We start from the raw sequence: 24,089 nt of genomic DNA on the forward strand, positions 1-24,089 counted from the left end.
GCTTTGTGTCGTCTGCAAATTTGGAGATATTACATCTACTTCCCTCATCTAGATCATTAATATATATTGTGAATAGCTGGGGTCCTAGCACCGATCCCTGCAGTACCCCACTAGTCACTGCCTGCCACTCGGAAAAAGACCCGTTTATTCCAACTCTTTGCTTCCTGTCTGCCAACCAGTTCTCTATCCAAGTCAGTACCTTACCCCCAATCCCATATGTTTTAACTTTGCACGCCAATCTCTTATGCGGGACCTTATCGAAAGCCTTCTGAAAGTCCAAATACACCACATCTACTGGTTCTCCCTTATCTATTCTACCAGTTACATCCTCAAAAAATTCCAGTAGATTAGTCAAACATGATTTACCTTTTGTAAATCCATGTTGACTTTGTCCGATCCTGTCACTGTTTTCCAAGTGCTCTGCTATAACATCTTTTATAATGGACTCTTGCATTTTCCCCACTACCGATGTCAGACTTACCGGTCTATAATTCCCCGTTTTCTCTCTACCACCTTTTTTAAATAGTAGGGTTACATCAGCTACCCTCCAATCCATGGGAACTATTCCAGAGTCTATAGAATTTTGGAAGATGACCAGCAATGCATCTACTATTTCTAGGGCCACTTCCTTAAGTACCCTAGGATGTAGATTATTAGGCCCTGGGGATTTATTGGCTTTCAATGCCATCTATTTCCCTAACACCATTTCCCTACAAATACTGATTTCATTCAATTCCTCCCTCTCATTAGACCCTATGTTCCCCGGCATCTCTGGAAGGAAACATAGAAAAATAGGAGCAGGAGTCGGCCATTCGGCCCTTCGAGCCTTCTCCGCCATTCAATATGATCATGGCTGATCCTCTATCTCAATACCATATTCCTGCTCTCTCCCCATACCCCTTGATGCCTTTTGTGTCTAGAAATCTATCTATCTCCTTCTTAAATATATTCAAATTAGGAGACAAACACCAAATCAAATCAAAGGTCCAAGTATCTATTAATCTGCAAAAATAGTGAATTTATTTGCTCTATTTAGGCTGAATTTTTCTTTTTTGCCCTCAAGAATATTATGCTGATAAAATGCAATATCTACAATGCAATTCTTTATTGAAAGAAATGGTGGTGGTAGATGGCCACAAACATTAGTTTTCCCTTACCGTAGCAGCTTACCTTTGTAAGCTTCTCCATCAAGTAAACTGCTACTAACCATAGCTGGCAGATTAGAGTGACGTGGTACTCTGGGACTCTCTTACTATGGTCACTTACTTGAGAGAAAGACTCCCACTATCTTTGCTATATTGCTGCTTTAGTTTTATGTTTATAAGTATAGCAACATTTCTTCACTTCTGCAAATGAGAATTTTCTAAGTCTGAGAACCGAATGTTTTCCGTCTGAAGTCGAGTATAATAGAACTCACACTTTCACCATTGTTATTTAAATTTTTAGTCTGCACAAATAGTGTAAGAAAATATAGGCTGTTGTTTAAAAATTCATTGTGTGTCACCTGTTTATCAGAAATAAAATATTCCTCAATTAAAATCACAGCCTTCATTTAAGAGAATCAAGAAAGATATACTCATTAACAAGTGACTGAGACCAGTTAACTCAACAGGATGTAAAGTACATTTGTCACTCACCTAAGAACTTAGCCGCTTTTATAACACCCACGCTGCGTGCACTTGTATTAGTTAACATTTTATATCCAGTTTTTTCTTTTCAGAAATCAATAGCACCAGATGCAGAGGATGTCTAGATTTCCATTATAACCAGAGACAATGACATTCAGCCACTTCTACACCAGTTGCTGTTGCAGCAAGTTTGCCCTTTCCATCGTCATAAATTACCTGAGGCAGGTGAAGTACAAAGTTTTATTGTTGGTTGTTTATTGATTGAATTTGATTTCTTGCCAAAAACTTGAAAAACCAGTTCCACTTTTCAGCACAGTCGATTCCACAGGTATGAAAGTTATATGAACACAGCACACAGTTAATAGGCACCCTCTTAATAGGAATATTAATTTCGAGGGAACTTTGGCTGACATTAAAACGCTCTCCAACAGCATTTAGCTTAAGCAAATAATTTCCTTGTCAGCAGATGCTCCCATTAACAGACTTATACTGTAGTTTGAACGCACTCTTAAAAACCTTCTTTGCAAATAGTAGCTTATGGAGGGCCCAACCAAATGCATGGGACAATTTCACATACACTTCTATGAAGCAACTACTCAAGATTAATGAATAAAATTTAATAGAAGTGGGTTATTCACTCAGCAGGAATTAACTTTTCAGCACATCTTTTACAGATGACCTTTTTGCAAACCTTAGTTGAAACAATTGGAATAATATTAATTAATTAGCAAACCTCAAGCCAGTTTCTAATTATGCTTCTGAAAGTTCCTCTAGAGGTTAAGTTGATCATTATGTCAAAAATAGAACAAAAGCCATGAATAGTTAAAGCGCAATCCATTTAACCCTCAGCCACACCGCTTTAAATATATTATGAGCTGGAATATTGATACGCAAGACTCAGAGTAGTCCAGGATCACTGTTTGTGTCATCCTAACCAACACATTCCATCATTCTGAGTTTAGAAGCAAGCCCAATACCCATGACACCTAGCAAGCACCTTGATAGGTATAAATAGAGTAGGTGTCATGGCCAGTCGTAAAAGATGATTTATATGTCCACAAGTGAGGCTGACTGGGTAACTCATGAGCGACAAAGTCACAAGTGAGTTATGGTCAGTCTCACAAGTGGAAACACAAATCATGTTTCACGGATGCCTCTGACAAGTTTGATTTATACCACAGATTTACCTTATTATTTTTAATTTTTTGCGTGTGTAATTTAAAGAAAAATCTGTTATGTTAACGGAGAGTGTTTTGCAAGGAAAAGTGGGTTTAGTATGCCCTCTTTCATCAAGTTAGCTGCCTCACAGAACACTCCAATGGGGTGACTGACCACCATCTCGGAAATCCCTGAAACAGGAATTAAGTATTAAATTTACAATCCTGTCTGATCCCCAAATAAATTTACCAAAGTATCACATAGCAAGCATGAACTTTGGGAGTCTCAGTATAAACATACAGAAATAAATGAGTGGCTCGTCACAATATGGAATTAATAGCTACACTTCCTGCCTTAGAAGTGTATGTCTGACACTACTGCTGTAAAGCATAAAATGTGGCAGAAATGCCACACTTACATGCTGTTGTATGAAGTGAAAAGCATGGAAATATCAGCATGTATTTCTGTTACATCATGACACAGAGCGAAAGATGACAACTAGTTCCACGAGTTGCTGGTGAGATGAGCTCTTTTCGGGAAAAAGTCTGTCCATTTGGACAGCTCTTTCAAAGAGCTGGCACAGGCACGACGAGCCGAATGGCCTCCTACTGTGCTGTAAGATTCTGCGATTTCCTTTAACTGCAGATGAGGCACGTTAGATGCAGGGATTGTTGGCTTACAGAAAAGAAATCTCAGCCCCAATAGCTGAACAATTATGAGTCTATAAATATAAATATATATTTTTTTAAACTTCAGTTCCCAGACCATTCACCTTGTATAAAGGCAGAAACTTGTTGATATGCAGCACAGACCCGCTGCATGAATTCCACAAGTAAAACAAAAACAACTGGACAAAAACTGGACCATATTGCTATTTTACACAGGAGCACATTTCCACATTGTGAAAATTTAATTCAGGAGCTTTGGGGATGGCCAATTCATTGCACAACTTTATGATTTTTGTGCTTCATAAATACTTACATTTTTATGTAATATTCAATTAATGTCAGTAGTTTGCAATTGTTTTGCATGATTATTTTTTCAGTAATCAAATATTTTCAGTCACTCATTATTCAATATCTTCTGCAAGTTTACATTTTTTGTTAGTTGCTGTCTATTTTTGCATCTCGTCAACTGCAATATCAAGTCAGAGAATGAATCAGATTAAACAAATAGCAACTCAACCATCAGTTTTATAGACTGTGAGCAGATTACCTCTAACAGAAAACATCAGGCACTATACCTAATCTATACCATTATGGGTGAATTTGAAGTATCACGTTGAACATAAAGGTTTCTACGCCATTTTCCTACCCGTCTTCCAATATTTAACCTAGAGGTGGTATTTTCCTTTGGACTACATTCAGAAGCTGCAAGATGCCCCAGCTCACCTGTGATACTGTGATACTGCACTTCTTTGCCAGCTCTTCTTTGGCTTCTTCACTGGGATATGGATTGCTGAGATGCGAGTAAAAATACTCGTTCAAGACTTCTGTTGCTTGTTTGCTGAAATTGCGTCGTTTTCGTCTGAAAACATGAAAGAGAGATTTTGATTTTTCTCCTAAGTTGACATTAAGCAATTGTATTTGCCAATTTTTAATTTGACTTATTCTTCACACTTTGGGGGAGAAATTCGGTGGAGCCGCAAACGGGGCGCCAAGCTCGCCTGGGCACCGGATTTAGCGCAGCGATCGGAGCAATTGCGACCGCCGGAAATTCAGCTTGAACGCCCCAAGAGGGACACGGGGCGAGGCTCGAGGCGCTCCGCGTCCCTCTTAGGGCGCTGAAACTGAATATCGCAGCGCAACGTGCCGCAGCGCCACACGCTGCGGCACGGCACGCTGTGGTACTGCAGGCCTTCCTCCCATTCTTAAGGGGGAGGGGCCTGCACCAGCGCGATCAGAGATCACGAGTGCCGGCAAAAGAGCCCGGCACCGAGGAGAAGTGCTGGGCTCTCAGAAAACAGCCGGCACTGCCGCGGGGGGAGATCAGGAGTCCGGGGGCGGAGGTGCTGGCAGGCGGCCGCCAAAAAAAAACGGCCGCCCCTCACCTCCACCTTAATTTGCGCCACTGCCGCCACAGGTAGGCCCCGTGAACCGGGCGCGATTAGCGAACGGCGTTACAGAAGCGGGCGCTACCGAATATCGAGATCGAGGCGGTAGCGGGGTGCACGCCGATGACGTCATCGGTGGCGGCGCAGCGCAACAGGCTAATGCCGCCATTAGCGCCCCAGCTAAATATCACGGGAGGCGTGGCCAGTGGCGCTAAAGCCACTGAGTGGCCACTTTAGGTGCTAACTGGTGGCGCAGCCCACCAAATTTCTAGGCCTTTAATCTTTAAAAAGCAAATAAATGGATAAATCATGAATCAAGTTACATTTGAATAAATCATTTAAAAGAGTATTTCATATTTTTCCCATTTCTGCTTTAATACACAATGTAGAATCAACACTCATTTTGAATGTATTTGCAACAGTTTTTATATCTACATTTTTAGCTAAAGAGCCAAAAGTCCAGTGACGCAAAAATAACACCAACCAACTAATAAAGGGACAGCCAATGAACAATACCTCAGAAAGATAATGGAACAGAAAAGAACCATTAAACTGCACCTAGGCTGCTCGGAATGTAACTGAAGACACATCATCAGATACTCAGACAGCCAATACAAATGGCACCGCTCTGAAATCTGCAAGCAGCATACTTTTGGGAAGTGTAAGCCGAGGCTTTCAGTCTAGCACCTGCATTATACTAAAAATATATTCATGTCAACAGCTTTTCTGTGGGACTCTTGACTCCACTGTGACCAAAGAGACAATATGCCTGTGGAGACACTTGTTCTTGTGCCCTTCAGGATTGCTTTTTCTGTGACTCTGGGGAGATCCGATGGAGGGTGTCTCCGCTTTGTGCCACAATAGGGAACGCTGCATCATTCCCACAGTGCCTTGCCCCTTTGGTTTCTCTGCAGTGGTACGATGAATGCTCACTCCAGCACAGCGCACAGAATCTCCCTGGGGTAACATCCATCTCTCTATTGTGTGACCACTCTTATTGCCTTGTTTACGCACTCTCCCCTTTGAATAAATCATTTAAAAAATGCACAGCTGCTCAATTTAACTTGTATAAAGTTATCCAAATTCTCTAAAGACATCTTCCAACTGTTTATAATTATTATAATTTACCACACCTGCTGATGACCTGGCTGCCAGTGGAATTACTTCAGTTTGTTTCAGCCTCTAACTGTCTACAGGTGCAAGGTGTGCTGCATTAAGAGAATCTGTACGTACAACAAACTAGCAGAGATCTTGATCTGCAGTTTAAAACTGAGTTACACCAGTGTGACCGAGGCTTTCAAAGGCAGGTGTTTGTAACAGTGACTATAACATTGCTGTTGTGCTTTGTGCACAATCTTCTTAGAGGAGAATGACACAGGCTGGTCGTCAAACTTCTCCACCATCACAGCATTACAAGGTGATCAGTGAGTGGGAAACGTGGTGATGACAGACAAAACAGTCACTTTGCTGGTCACCTGACAAGGTCTGAATCTGTGATTGAATGTGAACACACAGGAGATGAAGAAGCCCTTCCACTTAACATTAGTATATTAAACTGTAAACTGAACCATGCAAGATCAATTTATCATTTGCAAATGCAAAAGCACAAAGATTTAGTTCTCGGCCATTTTATATTTTAAAAAGTGCTATACTCGTTTCCTTCTGTTCTTTGGCATTGCAAAGAACATGGACAAGGCCTTTGAAAATCATTGAAATTAAGTCCAAATGTGTTGAAATTGAAAAAAAAAAGTTGAAATATTAGAGCTGAAAATGTTTTTTATTATTACATTCAGCCGTTTATTCAGAATCATCAAGAAAGGATAGACCAGATAAGATGGGGTTGTTCTCCTTGGAGCAGAGAAGGCAAAGAGGAGATTTGATACAGGTGTTTAAAACCATGAAGGATTTAGATAGCATAAAGAGAAACTATTTCCAATGGCTGAAGGGCCAACAATGAAAGGGCACAGATTTAAGGCGATTGGCAAAAGAACCAGAGGCGACATGGGGAAAAGCTTTTTTATGCAACGAATGGTTAGGATTGGGAATGCGCTGCTTGATAGGGCGGTGGATACAGATTCAATAGTAGCCTTTAAAAGGGAATTGGATAAATACTTGAAGGAGAAAAAATTGCAGGGATATGGGGAAAGAGCGGGGGAGTGGGACTAACGGGATTGCCCTTCGAAAGAGCCGGCGCAGACTCGATGGGCCGAATGGCCTCCTTCTGTGCTGTGCTAGTCTATGATTCTAAGGTTAAAATCAAACAATGAACCATAATTATAAAACCTTTTCTGACCCAGACATAGGAGGGGTGATGTTTAGAGGGACAGAGTACAAGATCAACACCTTGTGAGCTACATGTATCTCTTCTGTGGTTGAATACCAACGCACAAAATTTTATAATCTGTCACATTTATATTCAATACACAAAATATCTACTGGAAAGGTTTTACTAACTGTAGCTGCATGTTATTCGACCTTCTCAATCTCAGAAGGTTTTTTTAAAGCCAATTCTTGGTCGAGTGGCATGCTCACCCATCAATTTTAATTGTACACTGATCTGAGCTTTCAAAATCTCAAGATACTCGAGAGGAAGCATCCAAATTCAAATCTGGGGAGCCCTGGACTGAGTATATAATATTTCTCATCATTTGGAGAAGGAAACTGTTCTTAAGAGTTATTCAGGTTCAGGGGCTTGTATTTTCCTGCACAATAACTGGTTACTCTTCTCCTGGGCTCGCATTCTATCAGAGGAAGTACATGTGGACTATGCGCAGCAAGTAATAAGAGGCTTGTATCTGCTTTAGAGTGTCAGCTTGGCTTACTGGTAGCACTCTCACCACTGAGCCGGAAGATTGAGAGTTCAATTTGCACTCCAGGAATTCACCACATAATCCTGGCTGATACTTGAGTGCAGTACTAAGAGCGTGCTGCATTGTCAAGTGATGCCGTCTGCCTGTTCAAGTTGATGCAAAAAATTCCCACTGCATTTTTTCGAAGTGCCAGGGAGCTTTCCTGCTATCCTGGCCAACATCGCTCAACCAACAATACCAAAACAGATTAACTAATCATTGATCTCATTTCTGTTTGTGCGACTTTGCTGTGCACAACATGGCTGCCACATTTACCTAAAAGAAAAATCATTGACTATACTTCAAAAGTAATTTATTGGATGTGAAGCACTTTGGAATGTCCTGAGGGCATGAAAAGTGGCATATAAATATATATTTTGATCTTTAGACAAGCTGGCCTAGAAATTGGGTTGTGGGCTCGCCAGGGCTGTAGCGCCAGAAATTTTGCGCCAGCGTTAATGCGGCAGCGCCCGACGAAAATTCGGTTGCGCCGGCCCCAGAGGGCGGCGGGCGCTAAAGGAGGGTTTTAGCGCCTGAAAACGGGCGTTGAATTGGGTTTCCCGGCGCTAATCCCCCGCTGCGGCACCCGATGCGGTGCGGCAGGCTGGGGAACTGCAGGCCTCCTCCTTCTGTTAAGGAGGAGCTGCCTGCAGCCGACAACTGTCCGGCGGATTCCCCCGACATCTGAGCCCGGCACCTCGGGGAGGTGCCGGGCTCGCAGCACACACTCATCAGGGCCGCGGGGGGGGGGGTGATGCAGGAGTCCGGGAAGGGAGGTGCGGGCAGGCGGCCGCCGGGAGCGCGGCCAGCCGCCGCTCCACCTTTATGCGCCGGCGCAAAGGCGTGTAAGAACACTTTTCACATTCGTTAGTTGCGCCTGCCACGGGCGAGGCGGGCGCAACTGAATTTGGGCTTGGGGTCGGGTTACCACGGCAACCGGGACGCTGCGCACACCGATGACGCCATCGGTGCCAGCGCAGCGCTACCGGCTAACGCCGATGGTAAGGCCCAAGTCAATTTGCAAAACGGCTATAAGTCCGGCGCAAGGCCCTCTAGCGCCACTAATTGGGCGCTAAGCCCACTCAATTTCTAGGCCGCTATGTTTGAGACTGGTGTGTTTGATGTTTGTGGGTTTTAAAAATTAATCTTAACTCAAATTTAACCTCTATGACTTTTTCTCAATTTAGAGAAGTTCACTAGTATTAGGATCTATTTTTAGCCCATGCTGCTATCAATAATATATTAAATTTGTTATGTATATCACACACTCCTTATTTGGGTATCACCATTCTGTGACATACAGTCCTGCCTGCGACTGCAAACCACAAGATGAAGCTTCATAAGATCCATAAACTTCAGATGAACTAGTAATATTCTTTTTGCCAGTATATAACTCATTTTTATGACATTATCTTTGAAATGTTGGCCACATCTGAACTGGAACGTATACCCTAAAGTGGAAAGTTCCTTTTGCTGGTCAACTGGGACACTTTTCCCCTTCTCACGTGTAGTCTGTATGGACATTACTATTTTCTATATTCTAGTTGGGATGGTGGGTGACTTTTCGTTTCTTCGTTCTTCTATTCAAAGAAAATTATTTTAATATATTCTTTTAAAATCTGAAAACACTAACGTAGCTTGTTTGCCAAAATAATGCCTCACACTTCTTGTATACAGGAAAGAATTTGCTAAAAACACTTAAATGGGACATAAGCAGTTCAGGAATAAAAATACAAGAAATATGCAGGGGGTAAAATGTTTATAATAAATAGATTTTAGATTCTATAACAGAATGGTTTCAGTCTGCAATGTAGTAATAGTGCCATTTTTTTTTATTGTAGTGCAGTAATTATGCACTGTGCAAAGCTAGCTTTAGAAATTGCAGTTTAGTGTTTAATGCTGCATTTATGCTGTCGCTCCTGGTCTCAGACTGTTGGCTTTAGTATCAGTTCCTATTTACACTGCCTGGCTGGAACTCCAATTCTCCTGCCCAGGAGAGAACTTGGTGCATGCTTGGTTACACGCCCGCGCCGAGCTCCTCTCCCAGGAATTAACATTTAAATGTTTAGAGAGTGCGGATGGCAGTGTCTGCACTCTGTGAACATTTAAATTAACTCCATGTAGGTTTACAAAGTGCCCCTGAGATCCAAGGACTCCCCTGGGGGACTTTTTAAAACCCATTTTGGCACCACACTGGAATTCCAATGCACGCACCCTAAAATATCCACCTTAATTGAGTTCACTACAGAAATAATATAAACACAAGAATATGCCTTAATTGCCCAAACAATTTTTTTTAAATGACCACGCCGTATATTTAAGAAATATAAACTTTTACTAGATAGTGAATTGTTCAGATTGCTGTCAATTTTTGTGTAATTAGATCACATGACTAACTGAGCTCTGAAATGTATCCATTTGTGTTGCCACGTATTCAGCTCATTCAAATGTATGTGGCAATTACTAACTTCTTTCTCACTCTTTCGTGAGGTAATTAGAGCTGCGCTTCATAATGTTCAGCATCCAAATTGTTAGCGTTTACTAAGATCTGCAAAGCTTGAAGGAACAAATTGCAATGAAACATGCTCATCCAAGATTAACATTTTAAATCACAGCACAATTTCCACGGCCATTCACATCACTCCAGTTTTACAAGAACTAATTCAAAAAGAAGAAATTATTGAAATTCAGTGGATCAGGAGTGATAGTCTGACAGGCTTCCAAGAATATTCCTCACTCTCAACTTTCCAACAACAGCCCTCACTTTTTAAATGCACCGGCTTAAACTGCATTTTCAGAAGAAACTATGAACATAGTAAGAATAAAATTCACTATCAAGTTTCGTGAAATTCCATACAGCATTTTTAAGTTACTGAGTTTTGAAGAACATATTCCTTCAGAAACAATGGGGCCAATAATGCAGTTCCAGCCTCCCCAGAAAATGATCATCACACTGGAAGAGCACCAAGGTCGCAGGGGTGCAATTTCCAGAAGCTTGTAAAGGGCTGCTGACACGTTGAAGGAACAATTCCTTGTTTGGAGGTGTGAGGGAAATAGCACCCAGCAGGACAGAGCCAACAGCAAATCATCTTTTTGAGGGCAAAATCATCCAACAAGACATCATTCCGAAAGGTCCTATTAGAAGGTCAGGAGCACGCAGGAAAACAAGTGAAGAATGATTCTGAAAGCCTCTCTTTCAGCTCCCATTTGCAATGGGCGCTGAACAACTGGAGAGCTTCTCACACTTCTGCTGCATTATGGTGAGCCAGTTACAGTAGAAATGAGACAAAAAATGTGTCTTCACGGTCACTCTGCCAAGCTTCAGCCCTGATAGATGTCAGACAGCGAGACAGAGAAGTGTGACAGGGCAGCACACAAAGCACAAATGGGCAAGAGGAGCTGAGGGTGGAAGATAGCCAGGAAGACATTGCTGATCGGAGGGTTGGCTGAACAGTCTCATGTTCCAGACAAAAATTGACACCAAGCCAAAGAAGATGATTTTAGGACAGGTGACTAAAAGCTTGGTCAAAGAAGTAACTTTAAGAACCGTACTAAATGAGGAGAGAGAGGGAGAGAGATGTCGAGGTTTAGGGAGGGAATGCCACAGCTTATAGCCTAGATGGCTGAAGGCACGGCTGCCAATGGTGGGGTGAAGGGAGGGGGAATGGATGAGTCCAGAGTTGGAGGAAACATAGAGTTCTTGGAGGGTTGTAGGGCTAGAGAAGGTTACAGAGATCGGGAGGGGTGAGGCCACGGAGTGATTTAAACACAATGATGAGAATTTTAAAATTCAGGCGTTGGTGAACTGGGAACCAATATACGTCAACGAGCACAGAGGTAATGGGTGAGCGGGGCTTTGTGCGGGTTAGAATACAGGCAGCAAAGTTTTGGATCAGCTCAAGTTTATGGAGGGTGGATTAAGGAAGACTGGCCAGGAGAGCATTGGAACAGCCGAGTCTGGAGGCAACAAAAACATGGATGGGTGTTTCAGCAGCAGATGAGCTGAGGCAGGGGCAGAGACGGCCGATATTATGGAGGTGGAAGTAGCTAGTCTTTGCGATGGAAAGGATATGGAAACATAGGAACAGCAGCAGGTCATTCAGCCCTTCAAGCCTGTTCCATCATTCAATTCGGTCATGGCTGATATGGAGTTGGAAACTCAGTTCAGGGTCAAATAGGACGCCGAGGTTGGAAACAGTCTGGTTCAGCCTGAGATAGTGGCCAGGGAGGGAGATGGAATTGGTGGTGAGGGAACGGAGTTTGTGGCAGAGGCTGAAGACAAATGGCTTTGGTCTTCCCAATGTTTAATTGGAGGAAATTGTGGCTCATCCAGGACTGGGTGTCGAACAAGCAGTCTGACAGCACGGGGCAGTGGAGTCGAGAGAGGAGGTGGTGAAGTAGCGTTGGGTGTCGTCAGCGTACATGTGGAACCTGATGTCATGTCTTCAGATGATGTGGCTGAGGGGCAGCATGTAGATGAGAAATAGGAGGGAGCCAAGCATAGATGATGGTGGTGGGACAAGAAGAGAAGCCATTGCAAGAGATTCTCTGGCTATGACCGAATAGGTAAAAGTGGTAGTAGGCGAGGGCAGTTCCACTCAGCTGGACAACATAGGAGGGGCTTTGGAGGCAGATGGTGTGATCAACTGTGTCAAAGGTTGCAGACAGGTCGAGAAGGAGCAGGAGGGAGAGTGCAACACAGTCATTGAGGATGCCATTTGCGACTTTGATTAGAACATAAAATGTATATAGAGACATTTGGAATGGTTTCCGACATGCAGCAGATGACCCATCAGTTGGAGGAGTCCTTTACCCACATCTGCAACACCATGATGGATGCCTTTGCAGCACTTGGCCAATATGCAACGGGCACCCCATGACAGGAGCCACAAGGACAGTTTTAGCTTCTGACATGCACGCTCAGTGCTGCCAAAGAGGTTTGAGTGCCAATGAGGGAAAGGCAGTCTCTCCTGGTTTCCCCCAGTCTTGGTGAGCAATTATAGACAACCATTTCTCAGTGCTTTACTAATCTGATTGGTACCATTAGGTCTGCTTTCCTACAGATTAGTGATCGTATAGATCCAGTGCCCAGTACAAGCAGTATGGCAGGAATGCACTAAGATGCAGCATACATGGCAGAAAGAAGGTAGGGCCAGAATGCCCTTGCAGCAGCACATGAGATGCAGACTGCAACAAGTTCACCTCAGGCTTTAAGTGCCATGAGATAAGACCACCTTAGTCCCAAGAGGCTCCTAATGGTGTGCATCAGCCAGCAATCTTACACATTTCTGCTACTCGGGTAACACCTAGGAAGAATATTAGATTAGCTTTAAGAGGTCATATGTTACATACTTTCACAGTGCAAATGCGTCACACACAAAGTATGGGTTTTCATTAAAATTATGGTTGCACTAGATGCTGGGAATGCAGAGATTGTTTTTGGCAAGGTTTGTAAGCTGTTTGATGAGGTGGCATCAATCAGAACATGTGGTGTTCATGGTCCAGGTGGATGCCATGCACCTCTTCTGCTGCCTGACCAACTTGCTTTGCTCCTCTTCTTTTTCTCCCAAAAATTAATACACAGTGATATTTCCAATTCCAATTTCCATTGAGACTTTTTTTTTTTAAGAATAGGAGGAAGGGAAAAGTGGGAATCCCACAGTAGAAGGCCGGGAATAGGAAAAAAAATCAAAATCAGCTGAGAAATAAACTTTTCATTAATCCTTTCAGAACAGCTGCAGGGCTCTTTAAATCAAATTCTATCTCACAACGCTATTTTTACGAGCATGATGTAAGCTCAGCATTAATGAGACAGTAATGATGGGAGATAAGACATGTGGGGGTAATTTTAACCTGACTCGCTGGGCGGGAAAGCCACAGGATCGGGTGGAACGCCGTCAATGAATTCAATGGAGAGTTAAATCGGGCGGGATGTAAAAACAGCGGTGCACCTGATCCAGTCAGTTTCCCGAGGGGCGGGTTAAGTTAAAATTGCCCCCATGATGTCAGCACATCATTACCACCTCATGTAAACACGTTCAATGCCAGCGAGAAATAATGATGGAAAATTGGATGGTGGAAAAATAGGGCGAAGATTCTGCACAACGGATCCCTGCCCCATTTGCAAAATACCCACTGAAAGTCGCACGGTGAAGGTGGGAAAATCCATGCTACAGAAGCCATTCCCAATAGCTGCATTTTCATAAGTAAACTGGATAAAGGAGGGTTGAAACTCCTCTTAACAAAATTAGAATGTTTGTTTCTCTCCATGACTAACAACTTGCTAACAAAACTGTGTCCCAAAAATTGTATGCTTCAAAACTGTGTGCCCATGATTTTGTTTATTAATTATGGAAATAAACAGGCATTCTTCAATTTTTTGTTAAAAGAGGATTTTCACTCTATGGTCTCTAGTAACAGGAAATTGATCACCAAATCTCTACACCCCGCAGAGAGTTGTTGTTGATTCAGTCCTTCTTCAGCCACTTTCTCGTTTGGTGGTCTCTGTTTTCTGGGCTGCGGGAGAGTGACTCCAGCGCTTAAGTGTGCAAAGTAGAGCTGGATTCTTATAGATTGGCGCTCGATCACAATCTCAAAAGTCTGCACATGTGCAACTGGCAGTTACTTTTGGACAGTGTGCATAGGTGAAAGTGTTGCATAATGTCAGCAATAACACATGTCCACCCAGTGTATCATAAAGACGACATATGGGCTAGGCAAGCCACAATGCATCTTCACACTGATGTAATGACACTCTATTACATTATGATGTTAGGCTGCAATCCTAACTCAGGATATTTAGTGGACAAATACATACGCTCTTTAGAAAGACCCAGTAAAAGCCAGAACTTGGTTGCTGCCAGCCTCAGTAAATCTGCTAGGTTTATCTTTGGGACTGCCATCGGCTACATATGATCAGTATGTCAGGAACCAGTGGCACTGGCACAGTATAAAAGAGTTCTGATTATAAAACAATTTCTCTTACACCCAAAAAGGGAAAGTTTACTTTCTTTTAACACAGTAATTAGTTAATAAGTTTTTACGGTTTAAAATATTATCTTTATCTGCAATACAGCTTTAATTGCTATTTTATTGTTGCAAACTAAGAATTCTATTAAGTAAATTAAAATTTCACCTTGAACTAAATTTTGTAAACAGGGCCTTTAGAATCCCGAGATCCTGTGTTGCAGAAAAAGCAATCCTGCCACAGAGCTCCACCTTCATTTGTCACACAATTCGAGGGATGCTGCTTATGGAAAGCAGTCTTGCTGTATCTACTGTGCCACACAGAGAAACTTATTTTAGGGTTAGATTTATCCCTTTCACAGTATATTCCCCATTTTCTCTCCCCTTGCCTTGAAACCATGCTAAGCCCTATGCTCAGGAGTGAAGTTCAGTCCAGCCCAATGATTGCTCCATGGATACCACTACCAATGTGCATCTCTAGGAAGGTGATTAATACATGAAGGAATTTGTCCAATGTGCCGCTTCCCCTCCCTTCCTTGAACGATCATGTAAAGACTGGCAGGGTAGGGAGGAAGCCCACATGTAATGTTAAATGGGAACTTGAGCCTTATAGTCAAGGATCCAAATACAGCACATTTTATGAGTGAGAACTGTACCTGGCATCAAGAAATCGTGACCGCAGGATCATGACTGCTTCACATGTGCTCTGCTTTAGCTGCATTTGAATCGAACTGAACTTTCGATGGATGATGTTGACCATCCTTTCAATCTCCTTTGGTGAAATTGGACGTGTCCGGCTCTGTTCTCGTAGAAGGTTCATCACATGTGTAGTGAACTCGTTGCATGCCTACAACAGAAAGAGTAATGAGTTAAGTGATCGTTTCAATTTTCCTGCTAGAATATATCAAGTATTACTCCACACTGTTTCCATCTGCTACAAAGGGATTTAAAATAGATTCTTCCCCATGTAATGGGAGAATGGTATGGTTATGATGTCATTGTGGTAAAATGACAGACACTGCTCTTCTGTTTGCTGTGGCTCAGGATCATGCTCATACATGATGCATGTTTTCTGATTTATTTTTCATACGCAGTCTGCCCCCCCCTTAATTCAAAGTTGCTTAATTGATATTATTTGATCAGTTAATTTTAGCACTAAATTCACACCTTGCTGAATTATTTAAATTGTTTAATTCAAATTAGATCATTCCATTTTTTAGTACAAAAACCTACTTCAAATTTTCAAGAATAGACTGTATTTCCATGCAGCAAAATGCCAAATAAAATCATTCACAATGCCCATTTGTAACATTAACATAACTGAATGAGAAGTAGAGCCTTGTGAGCTACCATGTGTTTTTAGTCTCATATCATCACCACAATGTCACGGAAACCTTTGAGCTGTTTTTAAGGTCATCTTACTTTGTATAAAATGGCATCTGAAAATTCAACTGTAAGGATACCAAGAAGAAAATAATGAAGTATTCCAGATATAACCAACACAATTTTTCTTTAATCCTTCTGGTATTGCAATAACACGGAGCATGGAAAGCTTCAACACCCTGAAGGCTATCACAGTGGAGGCCCGTTAAAGATACAACCAATTTTGTACATTATCACAAATATACATGACAGGGGAGTACATACACTGTGTGCTGTAGTCAGAAGTCACAGCAGCCCAAGGATACCAGAGTGTTTGTTGGGGTACTAAATTTCAAACACAGCAGTCATGATCCTAATAAAGTATGAGCATTCACTCAAACAGCAACAATTTCCACAAGGCAAAAGGGTGTTGAAGGTATTCTATTGCGCCCTGCAGTAAGCTAGGGAGAGCATGGCTCAGCGAGCTCTTACAATCTTATGACTCAAGCTACAGTGCAACAACAAATTTATACCTGATTTAGGGTACCTAAATCCTTCAGCTCTTTCAGATGGTGGGTCTGTAAATTTACAGTTTTATCCTCCAACCGATAAAATGACCCTGCTTACAATGTTGAACAGTTTCACCAGCATGAGGGAGAGAACAGCGATCAAACAATATGACCTAACTCCAAGTATTCTAGCTAATGCACATACACTTTAAAAAAAACATAGGGAGTGAAATTGAACTTCAATAGGGGCACAAAACGGGTGGTCACGGGCCGGACTGTTATACGCCTCACCCGATTTTCCCTTCTATTGACTTCAAGTTGAATTTCAACTCCATAGCTACAAAAGATTTTTTTTAGGCAGCTGGGTATCTGGCACACACAGAAACCCATCACCATGTTTAAGACTCTCCAAGCCAAACTACTGAGAAATTCACATGGATAGAGTTTATTTTTTACCCGATACGAAGTTCACACTTTCTCCCACATGGCACCTACCTAAGTCCAGAGAGCTTTGGCAACTTGTCAATAGCTAGGGCTTGGTGACCCCTTGGCTGGATTTTACCAGCCCCGGGGAGGCGAGTTTGGAGGCGGGACTGCTGGGAAAATCAAAAAGAATGGGAACGGGTCCTGAACACGCTCCCAACCCGCCTCCAACCAATCTTCCCAGGAGTCGGGGCCCCAACTTGCGCAGGGACCTGACTCCTAGTGGCAGGTAGTTAACAGGCAGTTAAGAGGCTTTTTCCCATTTTGAGACTTCTGCTGCGGGCTTCCCGACATCGGGGAACTCCGCCAGGGTAGGTGAGGCGTGCTGTGGGTCTGTTATAATGTTTGTGTATAGATGACAGCTGCAGAAGTGGTGTGAAGGATGCAATGGGACACTGGTGAGTATCAGAGGTAAGGAAATGTTGGGAAAGTAATTTTTAATGTGTTTAGATTTTTCTGTAGGTGACAAGCTTTGAAGTGTTTGTGTGGCCTCACCTCATTGGGAGAAGTGACAGACCGCTTCTGTACCCTCACCTGCAGCTGCCATCTGTTTTATCCTAAGGAGAGAGTCATTGGAGAGCCTGAGTGCAAGGACTCACCTCTGTACAGTGATTGTCAGTGTTTGACAGCACCTCAATGCTGTCAAACACTGTCAAATCATCTGTCAAAAATAAGAAAACCAGCAGATGAAGCGTCATCAACTGACATCATCTGACACCGGCTTTCCCTTAATTGGCCAGCAAGCCCGCAGGGTGGGCTTAACAAGGCCAATCAGGGACAAATAGTGTCTGTGTGTCAGACGTCGCTGGGGGCGGGACTAGAACTGGAAGGCAGCAGTCCCGCCCCCAACTCGTCTCGGCAGGTAAAATCCAGCCCCAAGTGTGCGCATGGCTACTGTTGAAGTTAACCAGCTAAAACCACGCAACTTACCAACACAAAGTACTGATAAGCTTCCCACTACTGTCTAGCCAGAACCACCCCACCCATTAGGCGCTACCTTTAGGGTTCTCCAGAGCCAAGTGGAAAGAATCATGCCCCAAATGATAGGTCTACTATTCCATGTCTCATGAATGAGTCAGGCTGCCTGGTCAATCAGCACAGTACCCTACAGTACTGCAGATCTACCTGGCTTCGATATCAGATGACCACAGCTGCCAGAAGGTTGAATTCGTTTCAATCTACCATGGCCAGGTGTATCATCTTGGAGCCAGTTTGACCCCCAAAGAAACTATGCTTAACTCCCCTTTATATCAGTACTTATGAAGGAGATACTGGCCATTGTTACCATAGCTTATAATGACAGGAGAGTGAAATCAGAAGTTGAGTTTGGTGCCCTGAACTTTAAATTGGCTTTTGCTTTGATTTACATTACTCATCGTAGCAAATGGAGCTGAATTATGTGTTCACTCAGCTGCTATTTCCTACTGTAAACAAGGTATTCGTTAGAAATTTACTATTTCATATTTACAAACAGGGTAGTTAAGGAGATCAAGAGGTTGGTATATGGTACTTATACTGGATAGCTGCTACTAGTGGATCAAAGATCAATTAACAAATCAACATTTAGAGTGGTGAATGAGAGATTATGATCGCACAAGCAGAGATGTGCAAGACATTTACTGCACACAAAACAAAAGAGGCTTCCCAAAATAAAGGGCAACATCCTGAATATATACATGCATGTAAATGCTGAAGACTATTTTGAATATGGTTAGTCAAATTTCATAAAACTTGTATTAAATGAGCTTATCTATGAATGCAAATTGTGATTTGCTATTGGGCATTTTACCAACATCCACAGACACATGCAACACTCCTTTAAACCAGCAATTCATGTGTGATTAATTAGAATATCTCATTTATACAGTGCGCACTTTAGCTCATTACTCTAAGTAAAATTTGTTAAGTATTTACATTTAGATAATTAAAGTCTGGTTACACCCTTAAGAAACATGTATGCACTTCAGGCAAAAGCTTTTGTGACTACTTACAGTAAATTACCAATTTAAATTACATCATTGCCTGCCTCAATATAGTCCCATTGACGCTGCACTTTGCACTAAGGGGGACTGCTGTAAATCAGCTAGCACTTGCCCTTTAAGGAGCCAGTTCTCTGACTTATTTTTTTCTAACACTCCATCAGGTTTAAAAAGAAATATATCATCAGTCAGTATGGCAGCATTAATTCACTGCATGACAGACTCATAAGACACAGCTTCTTCCCCACATGGTGAGCTCCCCAACTTGGATGGGCCACTTAGAGGAGAGTGAAGGCACTCCCTGGAGAAATGGAGTGAAGTTGGAGGCTGAGTCCACCGGGATGCTCTTGTGCAACTCTTGGGAATTGGTTTAAGAGCAGCGAAGGAGAGTATTTTTGGCGGATCAATTGGTAAATGCACCACCTGTTGGAGTCCTAAGCCACATAGAACAGGAAGCTCACAGGTACGATTTCTGGGCTGCTCTGAGTTTGCTAATCTCAGCTGTGGTGGCAATTGGAGTACTACTATTGGCTTCAGCACCCCCAGGATTGCTGCTTCAGATTCCTATCCTGTAACCCTACTTGAAAGTGTGTGTGTGTATTGACATTGGGTGAAGATACAAACCGATCAGAGCATGATACCTGAGAGCACAGGGGTGGGGGGAGATTTTAACTGGGAGAGGGTTTGTGGTGGGCAGCCCCCCCCCCCCCCCGGCCACCTGCCCCCATCCTCCCACAACGTTATCAAGTTGAGGCCTGGATTATTTTAACTCCCAGGCTTCATTTACATTCCGCCAGCCTACTGCTCTGCCAAATCGGCCTCAAAAAGCCAGCTGCCCAGGGCTGCCAGCAGGCAAATATTGGGCAGCCCAGAGGTCACCCGCTGGTAGCGTGGGTGGGGAGGCTCTCGCAGGTGGGAAGGGGAGGAGCCGGGACAGCAGAGACTCGTCTGTTAGAGCCTCCGCTTCTTCCCCGATAGGTTTCACCGAGAGGGGTGGCTGCGGCAGGTGCCCTGCTCAGTCGGTGTTTAATATGCCTTTGGGACTCCAATTTTCATGAATTAGTTAGGCCCCCGCCTGAGTCGGCTGAGTGCCTCGGCCGGCTTAAAAAAAGGGCTCAATTAAAGTGGCGACAGGCAGGAATGGAGCTGGAGCAGGCTGGTAAGTTTTTGGGGCAATTTTAACTGCGTGGCCACCCTGTTCCCGCAGGTGGGGTGGGTGGGTTAAAATTATCCCCTCACTCCTTGAGCTCACAAATGTTGAATGGCCAATTGCATGATGCAGTGGAAAGTTGCGAGTGTCCATAGAACCATAATCCAGCATGAATCAGTTGGCGGGGGGGGGGGGGGGGCGCGGGGAGAATAGAGTCATGTGGCCTTCTGCCTGGAGAAGGTTATCTGCTCACCATTTTTGATTTGGAATGCTGTGTAACAAATGTATCATACTACAGACAAATACTGGTGGGAAAAGTAGCACAAGGCACCTTTGTATTTCATATGCAGTCCATGCTACTGCTGCTCAAAAAAATGCCACTATAAAGTAAGTGGACATCAATAGTACCTTGTGCTGTCAGATTTCCAGAGGTCACCATTAGAGAGTGCCCTTGATGGCAGAAGGACTGCACATCTGCCATCGATGGCACTCTATCAACCCAATATATGGCACTCTATCAACCCAATATACCTAATGAGGAATGGAGGAGGGAGAAGCCAACAATGGAAAATGTGTAAATTACCCTCATGAATAAAAATATTGTTCATGAATAAAGTACTACATGCAGTTTAAAAAACATACAATGAAAGATTTCATGAGACCACCTTGTATCTTAAACAGTTCCCTTGTCCTAACTTTTTCTTCCCCTAAATGTAAGTACAATGTTATCCTATCTGACACACCAGGTTTGATATCCACTGGTGCGTTTTTTTAGTATTGCACAGCACAGCACAGCACAAAATTCAACAGCTGGAAATTATTCCCCATGATTCACTTAAAAAAAACATATCTTGTGGTTTTCAGGTACCTTGGCACCATTCTGTAATTTGTACTAAGGGAAGGATTAGATACAGCGCAAGTGTAGATGCACAATCTCATGGTTTTATTTCAAAGTTTGGGCTACTATATGTTTCTGGGTTCCATCTCACCAGGGATCAGGGTTTTTATTGCGAGAATGTTTTTTTAAACATTTTCAAATTTCATCTTCAGCACAGTTAATTGTGATAGGATAAGTGCAAAATTACAGCTGGGCACTCAAACATCATTACCAGTGCCAATGAAAAAAGGGAATATTTCTGCTGGGCCTGTGCATACTCTCATGTCCGAATGATGTTCACATCCCTATATAGTATGGCTCCCGCCATTCCCGTTCTGACAGGGACAGTCGCAATTCACTTAGTCTTGAATCTTGCAGCTGTGTTGAACAGGATAGTAAATGACTCACCTTCACCAGTGGCCACCCTCCTCCACTGTACCTGACCCCAGGTGTCACTGTGCCCAAGGGCTATACATTTGAATTATCGATGCACTGCCTGCCTTTCAGTTCCAGCACAGCAGGTGTTTCAACCTAACCTGGAAGAAAACACTGGATTGCTGCTTTCATGGCAACATCTCAACCGGTGCAATACTGGAAGCTGCAACAGCATCAACATTTCTGAATGAGTGGGATCTGCCTGACTGAAACCATTAATGCTACTGCCTGCAATTTTACTGAACCAAATGCACGTAGGATTGTAATTTAGTCAAATGCAACAGTGGAAGCACGTGGCCGGATGTCCTCATGTACGCTTTACACAAGGTGGTAATCCTACTACACTGTATCAAATGGGTTTTAGCAGCACAAGCTTGCAGGAGCTAGCTACAAACACAATGAGCATGCAATGAGCTAAGTGCACACTGCAAGAGGAATGCCAATGATAAATTAGTGATGTTTGCTGTTAAAGCCAAATATAGTGCAGTACTGTCCGTTTTACAAAAAATCTGAAAAGCACTTTAACATCAAAAACGACATATATCTTGGGTAAAGCTAGCTTATAAATATGCACACCAAAAATGGGCATCCTTTCATTTATAAAATATATACTCTACCCTGAACATTTTGCTATTGTATTATTAGAAAGGTAACTGGCTAATCCAAGAGGAAGGATTTAAAATGGAGACAAAGAAAATTACGGTGTTTTAATTGATACCAGAGTTGGTTTTAAATTGACGCACTAACTTTTTGTTTTTGTAACGATAACTACTTATTGTAACATACATTGCCCTGAAATAGATGCAGTAACCTGAAGCAATGACAGACTGAAATAAGTATGAACAATTTTTTCATTACGTGACATTTAAAGAAAGCAGTTTTCAGATTAAAAATATCCTTTAAGATGGCAATTATAAAAATGTACATTAATGGGTCCAATGAAGCCCTCTGGCAACTATTACTGTTAAATCTTCACACTGGCTATGGTTGCTAGGTAACATTTCATTTAAGATGGCACGTGAAGTTTACACAACCAAGCAGGTTGATGGGAACTGTAATAAGATTTACTTTAATAAAACACTCAGGCTGGCCTGGTACACCCACCAGAGGGCTGCAAGTTCAAAGGACCCTGTCAGGTTCCATCTTGGGTGGGGAGGGTGGAAAACTGTCCACTGCAGATCATTTGAGCGGCACTTCCTGCCAGCAATGACAACAGCAGTCCAGACCCCTACTTTCTCAGAAGTAACTGTGATCAAACATTTTTCTGGTTCTCTGCATTATTTTCTTACATATTACCTCCATGTTCCTGGATCTTTTGCTGTTTAATTCTTTTACCTCATTTAATGTTTTTCTCTTTGTATTAGATTGATATGGTTTAACGTCAACCACAGATGACAAGGTACTTATAGATGAGGAAGGCCATTCAGCCCATCTTAACTCATACATGCACATTTCCAGCTGGGTGTGTGGATAACACTTGTCAGTGGCTGATTTTTTTCCCCTTTCCCAGCTCGCTGTGGTGCCCTAGGACCACCCCCACAGATGGAGCTGATCAACTTAGCACTAATCGCACCTGGGACCTTCCTGGTTGGTATAGCTCAGTACCACGTCATTTATTCACTCAGGTAACAGAGCAGATCTATATTTTCTGATTAAAGCACGACTGGTTTTAACTAATCTCCTGACCCAAATGATGTAATTTCATGTACCTGGACATCATGAAGAGGATAAAACAAAATGATAGTAAGAATAAAGAAGAAATTCCGCTGTAATATAAATCAACATCTGGTGGAAAATAATTCAGTTGATGACCTATTTGCATAGGCTCCAGCTAACAAACACTGGGAGCTGAGAGGGCAAGAAACGGTAGATTAGGCATCAAAGGAGAGCATTCCTTGAACTCTTCCCAACATACTCTGACTCTCTGAGGAAGAGTTGTGTGGCTAGCCATTAAAAAAACTCTCAAGACATGCTGGGCAAAGATAGCTTCTCCCTCTAAGACAGTATCACTGTACTTCAGCTCTTTTCTTCATATTTTGAGGCCGCGGGGATGAAAACACTTGAAATAACTTTCTCAAGGGTTTATGTCTTTATCTGAGACCCATTGTACCATGGAAGCATCTCTGACCCAGAGGGGAGGCAGTGACCTGCTCCATTCCAGTGACATGGTGTTAATGGCCAATGTGAACTGAGCTCGAGAGACCTTAGTTGATATTCCTTCCTATCTTCCCTCCCTCCCCTCGGTGCTGCTCCAGATGACAGTGCTAAATATGGCACATAGAGGAAAAGTCATGCATAAGGGAGCGCAGGATAACGTGCCGCACAGGATAACGTGCCACACATCTCAAATCACCATTACATAAAAGTACTAGCTTGGAGTGACAGATGTCAGTGCATAAATTAGGGTATATGAAGAGTGAATTAATTAGAACTCCATTGGAACATTTGTAGATTTTATTCTGTCCAGTTTTTCTCCTCGTTTTCAAAGGAAGGCCTTTCTTCTGCCACTTCAGCTCGAAAACCAGATAGGTTAGTTTAGTGAGATTAATCGTATACAAGTGTCAGTTGGACTTCTCTCGCCTTGGGGTCAGAAGGCTGTGGGTTAAAGTTCTGTTCCAAGATAATCAAGGCTAACAGTTC

The 24,089-nt window shown here is 42.7% G+C and overlaps 1 protein-coding gene across 6 annotated transcripts in view; it reads right to left on the reverse strand.

Moving 5' to 3' along the window:
- pbx3b (pre-B-cell leukemia homeobox 3b) overlaps window positions 1-24,089 on the reverse strand; it is a 188,042-nt gene that overhangs the window by 19,620 nt on the left and 144,333 nt on the right. For all 6 annotated transcript variants that reach the window (XM_085965615.1, XM_085965618.1, XM_085965619.1 and 3 more), the window contains 2 exons: window positions 15,311-15,501; window positions 4,178-4,313 (listed from right to left, as the gene is read on the reverse strand). In XM_085965615.1, the coding sequence (XP_085821741.1) occupies window positions 4,178-4,313; window positions 15,311-15,501 (327 nt within the window). The remainder of the gene's footprint in view (window positions 1-4,177; window positions 4,314-15,310; window positions 15,502-24,089) is intronic.

Source organism: Somniosus microcephalus, chromosome 23 (assembly GCF_052327205.1).
Source record: "Somniosus microcephalus isolate GS21.2 chromosome 23, FLI_Smic_1.0, whole genome shotgun sequence".
NCBI classification, from domain to species: Eukaryota; Metazoa; Chordata; class Chondrichthyes; order Squaliformes; family Somniosidae; genus Somniosus; species Somniosus microcephalus.